This window comes from Pezoporus flaviventris, unplaced genomic scaffold (assembly GCF_033815535.1).
Source record: "Pezoporus flaviventris isolate CSIRO_AGI_PZ_B2104156 unplaced genomic scaffold, CSIRO_AGI_Pfla_v1 ptg000001l, whole genome shotgun sequence".
Classification (NCBI taxonomy): Eukaryota; Metazoa; Chordata; class Aves; order Psittaciformes; family Psittacidae; genus Pezoporus; species Pezoporus flaviventris.
In genome coordinates, this window is record NW_026892549.1 from 11826743 (window position 1) to 11841822 (window position 15080).

The 15080-nt window shown below is 33.9% G+C and overlaps 1 protein-coding gene across 1 annotated transcript in view; it reads right to left on the reverse strand.

Annotated features, from left to right (window-relative positions):
* LRP1B (LDL receptor related protein 1B) overlaps positions 1–15080 on the reverse strand; it is a 794792-nt gene that overhangs the window by 166129 nt on the left and 613583 nt on the right. The window contains exons 40-41 of the mRNA XM_061444942.1: positions 14522–14893; positions 543–732 (exon numbers count right to left, since the gene is read on the reverse strand). Of these exons, the coding sequence (XP_061300926.1) occupies positions 543–732; positions 14522–14893 (562 nt within the window). The remainder of the gene's footprint in view (positions 1–542; positions 733–14521; positions 14894–15080) is intronic.

Below are 15080 nucleotides of genomic sequence, written 5' to 3' on the forward strand. Positions count from 1 at the left end.
AGGCTGAAGTAAAAATATAAGCCCTTCTATTATCTTACTAGGAAACAGTCTGATTTGAGAGTGGCAGGAAGGATACTAAATAAGACTACTTTCCAGGATGTTGTTTACAAACACTGTAAGTGAAGATCTTGCTATATAATTTTATACAACACTGGGGCCTATCAATTTACCACACAAGAAACTCAAGATTCCTTTTAGTAAATGCTTAAATTAATTTTGTTTTTATTTAAGCAGTAAATACCATGTCTGACAAAAGAAATCAGTAAAATAGTCACTTGATAGCTCACATTTACAGCTTTTTTTTTAACATTACATGAAAATGATTATTTCATCTGAAATGTAAGAAAAACATATAAGATGATGTATCTTAATTCTGCAATTGTTTTAAAGACATTAATACTCATATTTGTCTTCTAAACAAAGAAATATGCTTAACCCTTGTAGGGTCCAGCAGTATTACTTGACTATGAAATAAAGAAGTGCTGCTGTATCCTTGACATTAGGCAAAAATTAGAATCTGATAAGAAAGATGTAACACATACTTTTGACATTCATCTAGAGCTAACACATGTGGATGATCATCTTCAGACATCGTTATTACTGCTTCCCAGTTGAATGCTCCTCGATGTCTCTGGTCAACAGAGTGTCTCATGATTGAGGATGTGGTTGAACTAGTCCAATAGAGAGCATCCCAAGCTCTGTGATAAGCAAGTCCCTCCACTGACCCAACATCTGGAAGACATGGTTACAGAGCAATTAAAACTCTTTTTAACAAGATGTCTGTTTTTCTTCAAAGTTGATCCTCCAGAATCACAGAGTTCAGCTATTTCAGCCCGTTGACTCTGCCAATTCTTTTCTTGTTTCACCTTTTTATTTTTATTGGAATCAAAGTCTTATTATTTTTTTATAAATTTAAACAACAAAAAAGAGAGCAAGATCACTATTAATATCCCTGTACTATATTTGTCAATTCTAATACTTATTAAAATAGTATTTTTACTACAGTGTCCCCAGATAATACATTAGAAATAATAAGCTTTTATTCAAGACAACAATAATTTAGTCAACTTCAAACATCATTTAAGCCAAGTCTTGGGTATTTTCTCACTAATTACTTGTATTATGTAGCATTATCTTTCAATGTATTTTCTAACACAAATACATATTACATTAATAGGGATCAAAGTGTTCAGTTGTTATTAACAGTATAGGCTTCTTTAAACACCTGAAAAAAACTGAAAAAAACACCCCAAACTCTGAAGGTCTCTGCATCAATACATCATTTTAATAAGCCAAAACCCACACTCTTTCATTCTACATAAAAAATTGTGAGCCAGAAACCAAAGCAAATATTAATAAGCAGCTAAAGCATACACTTAACATCCTGAAAAGATAAATTGTTTCTGATTCTAATATGCAAAAGTGAGAGGCTGAGAAATAGGACTAATTATTTCCTACCATTTTTTTAATTACTACAGAAATGTACGTTGATTTCTTCACTTATTATTTTGTTAGAAACAAATAATTTTAGACCAGAAGGTTCATGCAGCTTATTAATGAGCTACAGAAAGAAAAAAATCTAGAAATATAGTAAGGATTACATTGCCCTTGTTATTGTAATTTATATTCAGCTTGCTGGAATTTTACCATGAAATTCATATACACAGAACAGAAAGTCCCAAAATAAGTTTGATCACATTGAAAGTGCTAATACTAAATCAAAACTATGATGCAAATAAATCAAAATTATGAGACAAGTGATTATTTATCAGATTTTTATATCTCCAAAGCATTTAGGTATCTTCTGACTACATTTTCATGACATATCTGTAAAGACAACTCAATGACTTGTCCTAAAGAAGAAAGAACACAAATAAGGAGATGACACTTCCTAAAGGGAGGTGAATATACATAGAAAGAATTTTCCTGCTTATAAAGGAGAATTTATGCAAAAACAAAGCAAAACAAAACAAACAAAACCCCCCAACCCAATCACTAATTAAATATAATACTCTCTGCTGCATACACATGGCAAGTGCACTTGCTTAGCTCCATCAAAAGTATAAATCCTGGAGTATTTGTATCGAGCACACTCTTTTATTTTCCAAGAAACTTTTAGCTTTGTCATATTACTTACTTATGGAGTTGAGAACTCCACCAATACAGACAAGACTCATTTAATACTGGTAGAAATCTGTAAGTAACGTAGTTTTAAAGTCAATGGTGTAAGACTTTGAGAGTAGGTTTTGGAGTGATCCAACATTTAGATAAATTCTTACAACAGAAAATACAACTAACTTTCTTCTTATTAGCTTGAGTATGAAGTACCACCAGTACACTTCTCAGGCAAATATTCAACATATTATCAGTGCTAACAGGTTTTTTTTAGTTTATGTTTTTTCTAAGTTAAAATAAACTTTTTGTTCTAGAGATTAGTAAAGAATCACAAAATTCATATAAGCCCTTTTATCAGTGATAAAATAGGTGCCAAGGGAGGATAGAAACGGTCCCAGAATGACCCTCTAGCCACTTGCAAGTGGTTCCTTAAAAGCAAAATCTTCAAGCAACTTCATATTGCCAATACAGGACATTGGAGAAGATTCCAAAGCAACTGCATTCTACTGTTGTATCATTACCAGTTTGCACTGATATTTTATATTTTCTTATTTCACACCTCCTTATGAAATACTGTAAAGCACTTTTTTTTAAATTAATTTGTCATTACCTATTCAGTTACTTTAAAAAATATCAGAAATATGGACTCATCCTCTCTGGTGCTATAATTGGGGGATTCAGTCCCAAAGTCTACTGACAGGATAAAACTTAGTAATTTGTCTACTCTCAGCTTCATATTTTCACAGTATCATATAATATTCTGAATTAGTAAAGCATAAAGAAACTGGAAATGAAAAGAAACACATTTGTTTCACTGACACATTGAATTAAAACACTGATGGCATTAGATGCCTACAGCACTGATTAAATTTATTCTAGCCATGAAGAAACAGTTTATGATTTTCACAAGAATAGCATACTTAAATGAAAGGAACATTAATACAATATGATATTAATATACAAATACTCACATTATTCACCTGCCACTGACATTCTGAATTAAAGCAGTAATGGGGTGTATAACTGATTAAATATCTACACAAGAGAATGCAACAGCTTATGATTTACAAAGGCAATGGTACAGTGATCACATCATTACGTTGCCAAACGCTATCTATCACTTTTACTAAACTTAACGAAGATGGATTGCATCCCACAGATGAGATGCAGCCTATAAATATTGTCATGCTGATCTTCATCTGACTTTCCCAGGGAACAGACAAGCAACAAATCAATAACTGAAGAACTCGGATTAGAGCTCCCTCATTACTGCAAACAGAAAATAAAAACCCTACAGAACATGAAAGTTTAAATTATCGAATAGCTGTAGCCACTGAGTTTTGTTAATATATAGACTATTTCTGTTTCCTACATTTTTATCTCCTCTTCCATCAGAACTATTCCAGTTGCACCAGTTAAATTACAATTTTTCTTTAATTTTTTTTCCAACTTCTTTTCTTTAGCAAAGTTGTAAAGCAAGAAAAACTGTCAACATTAATTTTTTTTTTAATACTGAAAAGCCATCAAAGTAATATATTGAGCATAAACAGCACTTCGATATAAGAATTTTGAAGACTTTGATGTTCAGTAATTAACATTAGACACCTGTTTGAGCTTCATTCATTTTCTGCATTGGTTTTCACAGTTTACCTTTCAGGATACAGCCTGCAATTTATACAAGACCGGTCACAAGAGATGATACTGCTTTCTGTCAATCTGTTTTTGTAAGATTATGGTGATAGATAACAGGTGGTCACCATTATATCTGAGATGAAAAGAATTCCTCGCAAGCAATAAAGCACCGGAAGGAAAGGGTTTATGTCTACAAATCTGCCTGCACAATTGGAACTTTAAATCACCATTCATCTTTCTGCTTTGCTCCACAAGTACTATAAAGCAGGAAGCCACTTGCCAAACAAAAATTTCAAGACAATAGCAAGTTGTAATTAAAAGGAAAAAATTGTCTCAAAAATTAGGAAATTTAATTTTTTAATTGCTTCTGTCAGTCACATGTAAAAAAAAAAGCCACCATATATTCTACCATAACAGAATTCTTAAATATCAAGTATGGCATAAACAACTCTGAACTGCAATAACCATTTATTTTGCTGTCCTATTTAGACTATTATTATTTCAGAGCACATGTAAAGTTTGCTAAAGTGGGCAGATATTTGCATAATTTTTCTTCCTCTTCAAAATATAAACCCATGCTGTGCACTATTATGAATTAAATATCATTAATAAGATAGTATAAAAAAAAACTTTGCGTTCTTCAAGGCAAAAACTGACTTAACTTCAAGATATTGTGAACATCTCATGTATGTAATCTTATTATGCCTTCAAAATTTCTTTAGCTGCCGCCTCTGGAAAGAATAAACATTTGTTGGGAATAGTCTAAAGAGAAGTAAAATAATTTTAGAAAAGCATAAGTTCTAAACTATGTTTTTAGAATCCAGAAAAAAATAGCCCTTTTTGTCTTAGAAAGTATCTCACATCTCACAAAATGTTTGGTGTCTTCCTAATGACAATTAAAAAATCAGTCTGCATGCAAATAAAAATGAAAATACAAATACTGAATAATTGCTCAAGAAATATTTCTAACACATTCAGAAAATACCAGGCAAATAGCTCTCTGGCTTTATAACACTACTTTAGTCTATGCCAATGAAGATACATAAAATACTGTACATAATTTCTGTATTTGTGAAACAAGAACAGTGTTGAAGACAGGCAGATGCCTAAGTAACAGGATATTTATAGTCCAACAGTGAACTTATGAAGGTCTAACAAAACACCTGATGAACTGTATTATATCACAGAATGGTTTGGGTTGGAAGGGACCTTACAGGAAAGGCTAATTTGCAGTTCTCTCCAAATACAAAAGCTTGAGTTCATATCATAGAATGGTTTGGGTTGGAAGGGAGCGTAAAGACCATCTAGTTCCAACCCCTCTGCCCCCTTCCACTAGACCAGACTGCTCAAAGTCCCATCCACTTGAACACTTCCAGGGATGGGGCATCCATAGCTTCTCCAGGCAACCTGTTCCAGTGTCTCACCACCCTCAAGGGAAATAACTCTTCCCAAATTGGAATCTAAATCTTCCTTCTTCCAGTTTTAAAGACATTACCCCTTGTACTATCACCACTTGCTCTTAGCAGGAAAAAGAGTATAAACCTAACCTGCAGTTGATGACTTTAATCATACTTAGATGAACTAACCAACCAAGTGAATAGTATGGAATAGATGGATAGTATTTCTATGCAATGAAGTGCATTAGATATTGACTCAACATACCTGTGCTACAAGACTTGTGATGCCCACTTTTGAGCTAGACAAGGTAGGTCTGCACTTCTGGGCAAATCTGGATCTTTGAAAGCAGGTGATCTATCACTGCTCTGTGAATACCTGCATGCTCACTACTTTGGGGTTAGAATTTAGGGAGTCCTGGTGATGCAAATAGAACAGAGATACCAGAAAGAAAAGTTGATCCTGAAAGGATCAATCAGCAGATCATTTAGTGTTTCTAGAAAACATCATTTTTTATTTTGTTTTTGAGACTCACAGAAATACGTTATTTGCTCTTATAACTTCTCAGATGTTCAGATAGAGACCTGCACAAGGTGTACACCAAGAAATTGATAGCAGCATTTTGATTTTAGACTATCTGAATTATTTTTTTGTCCCCTACCAGCACAGGTGGTTTTTCTACATTTTGCTATACAGTTTAACTTACTTCTGGCTAAAACAGATGAGCTGAGAAACTCATGAGAGAAAAGAAAGTATGCCACTACTTTTTTTGTCATATTTACCTGAACGTACTCTTTAAAATATGGAAAATAGTGACTTTGAAAACAGTAAGCTTGTTGCAGATCTATGCCTATTAAAGCATAAATGCTGGGTTTCTTTTCAGCTCCCAAGTAACAGCATTTAAAAAACACATTAGTTAAGCCACAGTAGATAGAATCATCTTAATTTGCCTTGATAATCAGCTTTTAAGAATCAAGCTGTGTTTCTGTTGCTAAATATAATTACGTATTTAAGCCTATTGTCTTCATTCTTGTGGACTATAATACGTTCCTTCAAAGAACGATTTGTCCCTTTTTATCACGGGGGAAAAAGTAACCAACAGCTTTTTATGTGGAAATCTTTACCTACCTCAAATTGCTTTTTTTCGCAACAAAGGATATAACCCTTCTGTGGCTGTTGCCTGACAGCTTGTTGAAGAAAACCACAGAAATGTAAACTTGCAATATACTGTCCTCTGTTACCTTAAATAGAACTTACTCTTTGATTACATTTAGGGTCAGTGTGGAATAATGTGGCAAAAGAATAATGATATATCATATACTTCAGGAAATATAGGGAACTCAACAACTTAGAAAAAGAATAGTATTTTGCACAAATGTAATCTGTAACCTTTTCACTATAGTTCAGAGTATCATTACCAGTTAACAAGAGTTATAATACCATAACTTCAATACAGTTAAAATATGCACGCACAAGAGGCTCTAAAAGCAGAAAGCATTTTAGAATGAATAGCTAACACACAGAGATGGAAGCGTTTTATTAGATTTTTTAAAATATCAACAATTGTCGTGGAAGATTTTTTTCTAATTACAGGAGCCTACAACATGTAGACTCAAAAAGAGTCTAACCCTAACCCTTACCACCTTTAAAATATTACCATTTGAATGACTACCCTGACTACCCTAAGACGAATAAGCTTTCTAATGAATACATATAATCACACGTTTTTCCGTTACTGTTGAAGTACAGTCAAACACTACAGAGATATTACAAGCATTAATGGCAGACTTGCCTAATAAACTAATAAGATTTGCTGGAGCACATTATTCTTCAGAATAATAATAATAAAAAAGTAAAATATATTAAGTCAAGAGATACTCCTCTGTATAGCTTTGAGAATTCACCAAATATAGTTTAGCATTTAATACAACTAAGTCACGGCTGCTGATGTGAAAGTTTTCATCCACAAATACTTACATCAGTAAAAATTTAGGGGCAACATGTAAAGTTGAAGCTGTCACAAACAGTATTAATTCTTCATGAAAAATCTTAAGTTTAGTAGGGAAAAGCACCTTTCCTTAATATTGATGTTGGGAATGCTCAGGAAATACTGAATGGAAATATCCATGTAAGCCAGCTCTCGTCAGGAGCGCATTTCAGAGTTTCAAACCCAGGAACAGCTAAACAAAGCATGAAATATTCTAGAAATATGTATTTCTGCACAACGACTCCTTAATAAAGTTAGTAAACTTTATCCATATATAGCAACAGCTCATAAATTTTATCCTTTAATCATAATATGCACCCACATCGAGAAAAAATATAGTGACAAACTAGACACTTTTCACTAACAAAGATGCACTTGTAATAAATTTTGGGTTTTACTACTTAAATGTCCTAGGACTTAACCATAGCCTTTCACTTTCCCTCCTTTGACAAGTGAAAAATCACTGGACCTATATTCCTATACATAGATTTAGAATGAATCCAATTCATTTATGAAATGAAAAGCAGCAATATTAAAGTATTTATTTTTAACAGACTAAAAATTTCTTTCTTGGAGAAGAAAGCTCGAAAACTGAAAGGGTTTCATACAGTGTACCAAATTTAATGCTCTGTAAGAGAAATGGGAACATAAATGCCTTTTTGACAGTAAAATTGGACCCATTTAGTTAGAGAGAATAGTAGCACACATTGGAACACCTTTAAAAGATTCAGACTTACAATACATCACAGGATGTGACATTTGAAGTTAGCAGTAAAAAGGTTTTTACCTTCTATAGACACGAGTGCCTAAGGTTCAAAACAGAAGGGGCATTTTCTCATGCAACACCTCCTTACACTGGCAGAATGTCAGTGCCATTATTTACAGATAGAGAAAAAAACTCAGCTCATTGAAACTCTCTCATCTTAATACTTTTTCCTCCCTCTCATTTGCATTCATTTGCCTTTCCTACCCTTCTTTTTCTCATTTCTTTAGTTTCTAACTCCCTCATTGGTCTTCTGTCTAAGGTTGTGCCACTACATTAAACTTACTTCAATGCTGCACTGTTTTTTCTGCAGATGCACTGTGGCAGGCTTTGGCTAATGAATAGATTACCTCAAATTTTTACCTATGATAAAAGAAAGAAAAGAAAAAAAATAAAGGAGACTGCACTATTAGCTTAGAAACTGAGGCTTAGTTAAAAAAAATAATTAAAATAATCTGCCTTGTATAAACATCAGTTTTGACACAACTTCGGACAATAAAAAGTCTCCAGAAATGAAATGCTATGAGGCAACATCTTGTTACCCACTGCAAATTAGCTATCCACTAGCACGTCATCCACTGTCTAAAGCTACTCTTAGTTTACATTTTTACTGGGATCGGAGGTAGATCACAAAGATGGTTTATCACAGAGATGGCTTAAGATGGTCTTTTCTCCATTCTCAGCCGATAGAAATTTTAGACTATTTCAGAGCTGCTGTTACACAATGTCATGTTCACCAGGGAAGGAAGAATGAAAGCAATACTTCTCTGGCACTCTGCTTCTAGTCAGGCACAGAAGGAAGGATACCAAAGTAAAGAAGAGAAGTTTGTCAAGGGATTTGCAAATTGGGCCTCAATCTTGGGTACTGGAAAAGAAAAAATGTATACTTTTATCCCATCAAATGTACTGCATTTTTTAGCTTAAAGGGTAAAGCCACAGTGGCAAACATGTTATGTGTAACATGAAACAAGAAGTTTAGCATACTGGTCTTCATGACAGTATTTTAACGAAGGCTCCCATTAGTTCTTTGCTCCATCAAAATCACAATGAATCTACTATTTGAACAACATCTCTTTCACAGACTTTCTCTGACTCAATTTGAAACCTCTAATCCCAGGTGGAAGAAAACTCTGCTCAGATCGTCACAACATTAAAAACAAATATAACTTGTCATATATCAGTTGACATAACAAGTAACATTCAGTGGGAGATGCAATATGAGAGGGTATAAGCATATAATACCAAAAAAATCTCATATATCAAATAGATCCTCGCTTCTGTTAAAACATTTTCATTTTCAGGTGTTTCAATCTCCTTAAAAATTACTTACAGAGGGAAGATACATCTATTTAGAACTATACAGCTTTTTAAAGTACATGACGTGCGTATCACAGTGCCTTTGAAATGACTTCAAGTTTAAATATTACACAAACTGGTTCAGAAGTCTGAAATAAGTGTTGGTCTGGCTAAAAGTGACTAAACAACAGAGGAAAGAAGAGCAAAATTCTCCCCGGACTCACTTTCAGAGAAGAATAGACCCTATTGTTCCAAATGAAACTGATAAACTGTAGCAATTTTGAAGAAGTCGGATTTCAAAATAGCTCCTTACATAACTCTGTGCCTTTAACTGCTACTGATTTCTGTTTTTTCTTTCTATACACTGATCCATTGTCTCTCTTTAGCCTAGGTTTTCAGTAACAAACTCTCCCAGAAAGACTGGGAACAGTTAGATGGTCTAGTCCTGGTAGGGCTGCACAGAAATTATAAAGCTTATTCAGAGATGGCCACCCCAAGATATTGATTGAAGTTCAGTGTCACTTCCATGTAAATCTGTTACCTTGTGTACCTCTTTTTGTATTTAATGACTTCTTTCAATTTTCAACAAAACCTACAGTCCAGTGGGGGCTACAATTAAATGTAAAACAAGTTCCAAAGTACACGCAATCTTCCCAGATCTCCTTTAGACTACCAAATAAATTAGGATTTGATTTGTTGAGGCAATGGTTCTCACTATCAAAAGTTCCAGAAAGCTTATGTGAAATGAAAAAAAAAAAACAACCTAAAACCCAACCCCTTTTTGCAGTTTAAATCCCATATGATTCCTAAAACTGGAAAAACAAAGGATGTGTACGTATATATATATATATATATATATATGTATTATATAATGAATTTTCCAACTATAATCCCTGTGACTGTGCTCTATTTTACAACGGGCTGCCATTGACAATGAAAAATAGAAATATCATGAAGGCTCTTGCACATTTTGCCTTAGCTTCATGAAGCTTTTGCAACACAACAGGACACAACAGCACACATACAGCTAGCTTAGGTTACAGGTTAGAAGCAGAAGCTGACTAGTCTGTGTAAAGTGCATTTGTATAGATGCAAAATGAAATAGCAGAAGGTTACAAGGAAATTAGTGAGTGTGGACTCCAGTGTAAGTACCTCATTCCTACAGTCTACTACTCCTCAAAGCATGTACTTAAAGCAAGAAAGGTGATAAAATGTAACCTCTCACACTCTTTTTGGAAGAAAAGACTGAGACTAAAAGACTGTGACCATACATGGTAGTCATGTCACAACATATTTAAATAGGTTGCTCCATCAGTAAGTTAATTTTAAAAATGTCTACAGACTGGATTAAGCTGTACATGATGCTACAGTAATGAAATGATAAGTGATACTGAATTCACCACCCAAAAAGCTATCTGTGGAAAATCAAGCAAGAACAAGGTAATTTTTTTTAAATTGGCAATCACAAAAGATTAACCCTATAAAGTTACTTATAAGAAAGAAGACCCTACTGACTAAAGGAAATAATGCTCATTTTAACAGCAGAGTTCAGAGATAAAAAAAGAATCCACTCCAAAAACCTACTCTGCACAAAAAACTAAATGTGTTAGGGTATGGCATACTATGCACAGGCTACATGCTGTTGTTATTTTTAATTCCTGCTCAAGAAAGAACTCCACCAGGTACTGGGTTCTCCCTGAGTTTGAATCTGATTTCAGTGAACTGGAACAAGTTAGATAAAGTTGTTGATGTGCTGTAAATCTACTTTCCCTAAGCTGAAAATGTGCTAGCTAATAGGTTGTTTATGAGTTGGAAATCTGTTCAGTGAGGTGAAAATTTGTCAGATAATGGGTTGTTTATGAATTCTAAATCAATATTCAGTGAGTCGGAACTATGTTGGATAATAGCTTGTGTATGGGTTGTAAATCTGTTTTCAGCGAACTGGAAACATGTTAGATAATGGGTTGTTTCTTAGTAGTAAATCTGTTCCTAGTGAGCTAAAAACATGCTAGATAATGGTTTGCTTGTGAGTTGTAAATCTGTTTTTAGTGTACTGGAAACGTGTTTAACAAAGGGCTCTATATATCTTAACTGTTTTTAGAGTGCAGAAAAGCTCACAAATGTGTTAGACTTGAGTGGGATATATCTGATCTCAGTGAGTTCAGCTGATGGATTTTTATGTGCAGATCTACATTCAGAGACGTAAAAATCTGGGATAACAATATTTGGTATACAATGTGCTCTATTTCCTCTGAGTCAAATAATAAGCAAAGGTTTGCATGATTTCTAGACTTCAATTTAATGAGGTAGGAAGTGAGTGTAAAATTGTTAGAACCACACTAAATATTTGCAATGTGGTTTTGAATCTCTTCCTAATAAAGTAAAACTTTATACAGATGCATACTAATAAGTTTGAGAAAAAAAGCAAAATGAACATTGAAGATGTTATTTTTTAATCTCTCAGCTGGATTTCATTTAGTTTCTATATAACACATATAGTTAAGATGGAAATCAGAAAATTGTATGTCTTCTGATGAATGGAATCACTGGTGTTAACCAGTCTCATCACTGCTTTTTCCTTTAGGTATCACTGTTGGTCAAATACTTCCAGTATAAAAAGGAGTCTCAAACTGCCTCCTGTTTACAGTGAGAAAAAATCATGTGCAGACTGTGGAAAGGAACGATATGTAGTACAAAAATACCAGTTTAAAATTAATGACTCAACATAAAGAAAAGGGATTTAAAACACATGAAGGAGAACAATAAGCTAACATATACTGGAATGTGTTATCCCTTGCAATTTACAGTGAAAAACAACTGAACCATTTATAGAAAACAAAGAACATAGTTCACAAATACATCCCAAGAATCTATACAGTAAGTTTTTTGCAAGGATACAAAATTTCATCTGACATTCAATTATTCAGAGTGCTGGGTCTGCTAATGAAAAATGAAATCAGGCATATTAAGATTACAAGTAGAAACAACTTCCTAACAATTTCTTAAAACTGTAATTATCAGCTATGCATTATGGGATGTCTTCAGCTCTTGTACAACCACCTATTATACAGTAATGAGGAACACTTTATTGTTCTTTTAAGAAACAATTTTTATCTGCATTGGTTCTTCTCCAGTACCTTATTTCTTCTCTTTGCCTACTTCCAATGGCTTTTCATGTAAAACTTTCAATCTCTTCCTATTACACAAGGATTAAGAATAATAGTTGTATGTTAGCACTGCCCATTTTGTGAGCTATTAGTGTCTTTTGCACAGCTAACCACAAGTCTGAATTCCTAGGTTTTGATGCTTCCCTGACAGTAATGAGAACATTTTGACAACATTGTTTCATTTTACCATATCTTAATAGAGAGAACATTAATGCCTCTAAAATATGCACAAAAACTCAAAAAAAAAAAGGATCTTTTATCATATCTGAAAAATGCTTTTCTGTTCATTACTGTCAACAGTTTTTCATGACCATGAATACCTTCCCTGAACCACAGTGCTGAGCTACATAATGATACAATTATCCAACATCAGTGAGAGAATATTTTGTCAGTTTGCAGCTGTTTAACTTATTTTCTAAAAATATTTCATTAACATACAACAGCAAAGGGTAGTATGTTCCACATCAAATGTACTTCCACTATTCCTAATCACTTTGTTTAGCCTTGTTATTATACTGTTTGACCCAAATAAATAGCTAAATGTAGCAATGCCATAGGCAATATATGACATCAGAAATTCAGATGAGAACCATCTGAAAAAGCAAAATCTAGACAACACTTCAATTTTGGAAAACAGTTACTGAAATTAACTGCAGCATCCAAAAAACCCACACAGCAGTCAAAAATTATGTGGAAAAGAAGAAACATGGTAAATACATGCATTGGATAACTTACTACAGATGTATTAGGTTTACTGCATGTTTTACAACAATTAAATTGGAACAGAAATAAGAGACAACAGAAGATTTTAGAACTTGGATATCTGTAGCACAGATTTTTGGATGTTTAGCATTAAGGATAAATTTCTTACACATTCACATTCAGATTTTTTCTTGAATTCTAATTTTATGAAGATTAATCATGATAACTATTACTTGCACTTTGTATTAAAGTTACGTTAGACTTTGTTGACAAAGATTTCAGTGCCAGATCCTCTGAAGATTTTACTGAGGCCTCAGCTGCAACATCTTTTGTGTCTTGGCCTCAAGACTTGGGTGATGATACTGCTGGCAGTTCCTTGACAGCAGTGTATCTAGCTTCATGTATTCAAAGGCTAAAAAATTGTCAAGTTTCATACAACTCCTCCTACTAGTCTGGTGAATTAACACATAGTAAATATGCAAAACTACTGAGTAAGCCTCTACTGAAGACTTTGCCTCTAATTATCAATGCGCACAAGTGACTTTTCTTGGTCTCACTATGAGAAGGGTGAGTCAACTGGACAAGGTCCTAATATTTTATACCAAGGAATGGTTATGTCAGCAGAGGTATCTTACAGTACTTCATCCCCACTAACTAGAAAAATAAACAGCCAATTAGTTCATGGAGTAAGGGGACTTCTTCATAGCCAAGCACTGCAGATTGAAGTTTTGTTTCAACAGGAAAGCACCTTAAAAATCACAGGAATATAAATTAAACACTGTCATTACCACATCTGTTTTTCAGTAATAGGCATCACGCACCACAAAATTATTACAAAATAAATTGTTCTGAAGTTGTAATTTTAATAATAAGGTTTAAATGTATCTTATAAAACACAATAATTGTGTTACATACTTGAGTAAGGTAAAATTTTATTGACTTTTTTATTCTACAAAATCAATAGATTATCAGCACTAATAAAGTCTTGTGGAATCACAGAATCATAGAATAGTTAGGGTTGGAAAGGACCTTAAGATCATCTAGTTCCAACCACCCTGCCATGGGCAGGGACACCTCACTAAACCATGTCACCCAAGGCTCTGTCCAACCTGGCCTTGAACACCACCAGGGATGGAGCATTCACAACTTCCCTGGGCAACACATTCCAGTGCCTCACCACCCTTACAGGAAAGAATTTCTTCCTTATATCCAATCTAAACTTCCCCTGTTTAAGTTTTAACCCGTTACCCCTTGTCCTATCACTACAGTCCCTAATGAATAGTCCATCCCCAGCATCCTTATAGGCCCCCTTCAGATACTGGAAGGCTGCTATGAGGTCTCCACACAGACTTCTCTTCTCCAGGCTGAACAGCCCCAACTTTCTCAGCCTATCTTCATACAGGAGGTAAACTGAGAGTTTATTGAAATAAAATATATATTTGGGTAAATATTTTCTTTACTTACTTTCAATAAGCACTTTTCTGCCAGTCCAGTTGTCTTTAATGACTTGTATATTTCCAAAGTGTGCATCACTGAAGAATATGCGATTTGTACCTCTTCCTTTCAGACTGTAGTCAAAAGCAAGAGCTATCACATTTTTGAAGTACTCTGGGTTTTCATATGGCCTCACTGGTGAATTTAAGTTGTTTTCATCTGAAATATGTATACTTTTTAATATTGTCCTTCCTGAGTACAACAGGTACCCTTCATGTCTAAGGCAAGTAATTCCATCTTCTGCAAGATAGCCATGTGCACAAGCACATGTTCTCCGTGCATTTCCCCGATAAAGGCAAAGTTGATGACATCCACCATTATTCTTGGAACAAATATTAGTACCTGTAAATCAAAATAAAATTAAAAGAAAAATCTTTTATAATATTACACTTAGCTAACTTGAATCAAACCTAATTTTGTATATTCTGAGAATTCTTCTCATAAAATCATTCATATTAAAAATTCAGAAGTAAAACGACATAAATAGTAAATAATGTAAAATAGTAAAGAATGTAACTTTAACCACAAT